The 3077-nt window shown below is 43.5% G+C and overlaps 1 protein-coding gene across 1 annotated transcript; it reads left to right on the top strand.

The window, feature by feature from the left end:
- Positions 1-967: 967 nt before the first annotated feature.
- Positions 968-2147, top strand: LOC104960204 (glutamine-dependent NAD(+) synthetase-like; the record flags this gene model as incomplete). The annotated part of the gene is made up of 4 exons (XM_010788180.1): positions 968-1080; positions 1218-1334; positions 1898-1951; positions 2058-2147. Coding segments are annotated over 4 exons (374 nt in total), but the record flags the coding sequence as incomplete, so codon positions are not given.
- Between the last annotated feature and the right edge of the window lie 930 nt (positions 2148-3077).

Genomic DNA, 3077 nt, shown 5'->3' with positions numbered 1-3077 from the left:
CACACACCCCCACACACAACCACACACACACAACCACACCTACACATTGTACAACAAACACAAACAGCTCCTAAAGCATAAATAAATATCAGGTTACAGCCCTTGTATATTTTATTATGTGAAGCACTATATGGTTTCATGAAAAATATCTACTGTTTATTTGTAGATATCTCCTAAAGCCTACAAATAAAGTGTGAAATGTAGGCCAGTTACATATATTATTGAGCGATATATATTATACACACTGTTCTGCTTTCTGCACTGACCTCAGCAGCTGTTCTCACTGTAAACATCGCCTCACAATGAAAGCATAACCTAACATCCAGGGGAGATGTGATTAGTGAGTAAACAAACAAACGGTAAAGGGCAGAAAGTCTGATGCACATTTGATCATCTTGAATAACTTATAATCACAACGGGAACAGTTTGCAGAGCTGTGCTTCGTTGACATCCAGCCATGCGTCACGCCTCTTTTAAACATCACTGTTGGCTGAAATAGTCTCCGGAGAATACTTCAGTGTACCATCGGTTATAGCTCCTCCAGAGACACTATTCTCTCCTCTAAATCAGTGTATCCTCGGTCACGGCTCCTCCGGACAGCCTCCTCGATAATCGATCCTCGACGAGCCTTCAGAGAAATTAGTTTTCCTTCCAGACCGCGCGCCGACATCCGTTTCCGGGTTGCTGCCGGAGGACCTGGGACGCGAAATTAGAGAAATGACAAACGGCTCATTTCCGAGGACTCGCGCGCGTCTGCTTGACGCCGGGACGACCGGCCGCCCTCCCCGACAGGCGTACGGACGCGAGGGCCCGCTCATCACTGCGCGCATAACTGCGACCGCAGTTTTAATTATTATTATTATTTCTGCCTTTGCTGCTTTAGCTGCCCCTTGTTACATAGATTGTGACCTATTTATGGGTCACTCCCAATCCTCCTAATTCATGTAATACACAGTTACATATACAGAATCAGTACATCTCATTTACTCTTGCTGTGTTCTGTCTGTGTCTCTCTGCAGGTATTGAGATTGCTAAAGCTCATGGAGCCAAATACAGACTTGGCCCAGAGCTGGAGATATGGTATGAATATCCATGATGTGATGATCAGACAAGCATCCATAATTTTCACTGACATCAGTTTCCATACTGAAATACCAGCACTAAACCAGTTTCAGCTTTACTCACATCTATATTCTGATTTACTACATGTTTTACAGTGGTTACGGCTGTGCAGACCACTTCTATGAGTCGGACACGTTGCTTCACAGCTTTCAGGTTCTGAGGAAGCTTCTAGAATCTCCCATCACCCAGGACATCATCTGTGACGTCGGGATGTGGGTATCACCTGCCAGCAGTCAGACAAACCTAATGTGGTCCTGTCCAAACAGTGTCACATGGTTTTGTGTGGATTATTTTCATAATCCCATAAATCATGTAAGGTGTAGAAAAGGGCTTCATAATTAATCAAAATATTATCAAAATTGCAATCTTCAAATTGCAGGAAGCACAATATTTTTTAAACTGTAATTATGTATTTAAAATGAAAAATACAGTTGTATGTGCAGATTCTTAAGAGAACCACACCATGATCAAATAAATATATTTTTCAATGAAGATGGGAATATTGGTGCAAACATAATCAATCCCTTCTGTGATTCCAAATCTTTTCAGTTTTTAATCACTTTGATTAATAAAAAAAATCAGTCATTATTCCTGGTTGAGAGGATTGTCCAGAACCACAATCGGGGCTGCAGATGTTAAGAGTGTCCCTCTTAACATCTGCAGCCCCGATTTCTGATTTCAAACTAACAGGACAAGTTTTCAGTTGTTACCAGAAAGAATTCTCCCTTTGTGTGGCTGGAAGTCTGGTTTGGTGACAGCACTGTGTTCCCCTCAGGCCCATCATGCATCACAACGTGCGCTACAACTGCCGGGTCCTGTTCCTCAACAGGTACGTCAGCACAGCACTCTCATGAGACATGTTGTTTGTGTTCTGTTTGTATGCATTTATGTAACTTGACTTGGCATATACAGTATATGTATTCTATTACCTGCAGAAAAATACTGCTGATTAGACCTAAAATGCTGATGGCCAACTACGGGCTGTACAGAGAGATCCGCTGGTTCTCCCACTGGAACCAGTCAAGGTCGGTCCCCACTGCCCTTCTCATCTCTCTGTCATTATGATATATCTTGATATTGAATGTATTGGTCATCTTGAGTCGTGTCTCACATAATGAGTAAGCTGTATGTGATGTGTAACAATACTGTCTTGAAGAAATATTTCTAACTAACTAACTTAACTTTTGGGGAAATCTGTTCGCTTGAAATGTTATTTCATCAATTAAAGGTGGGGTAGGTAAGTTTGAGAAACCTACTCGAGATACACTTGTTGTTATATTCCATGGAATGCTCCTAACATCCCGATAGCAATGAATATCTTAAGTGCTTTGACAAAAAATCCATAAAAAAATGTCATCTGTGGAAGCCGTAGTACTGTAAAAGCACGACCAATCGTCTGAGACGGCCCGGCTAAAGTAACTGGATGGCCCACCTGCCTGTCAGCTTTCCATCTGTGCACAAACTTATCTCGTGCCCTCATTGGTCATGTGCGCGTTCGTGTGTTGGAGGAAGGGCTCTGTAAGGAGGTAGCAGATTTCTTCCGGCTGTGTATTTTCAGATTCTAGCGCACTCGAGCTGGTTTCTCCGAAATTACCTACCCGATCTTGAAGCCCCTGTCACACTGTCCCGAAATTGACACCCGATGGACACACGATTAAGGAAATGTTCAAATTCGGCTCTGATCGTAACAACATCGGGCCATTCGTGAGGGCATCTTAAGCCATCGTATGACCGCCGGTGGAGTTTCTCAGGCTCCGGCAGCAACTTCGGGAGCGGTGGCAACATCTTTGGCATCACAAAGCATTGCCGACGGACCTTGTGAAGGTTCATTTTCGTGTTGACTTCGTGTGTCCATTTTGCCCTTCGTAAGGCATTCGTAAGGGCATCTTAAGCCATCGTATGATCGCCGGTGGAATTTACTAGGCTCCGGCAGCAACTTCGGGAGCGGTGGCAAA

This window comes from Notothenia coriiceps, unplaced genomic scaffold (genome assembly GCF_000735185.1).
Source record: "Notothenia coriiceps isolate Sejong01 unplaced genomic scaffold, NC01 NC01_scaffold00031646, whole genome shotgun sequence".
Classification (NCBI taxonomy): Eukaryota; Metazoa; Chordata; class Actinopteri; order Perciformes; family Nototheniidae; genus Notothenia; species Notothenia coriiceps.
Note: the sequence above shows the minus strand (reverse complement) of the source record. Positions and strands in the feature narration are given on the sequence as shown.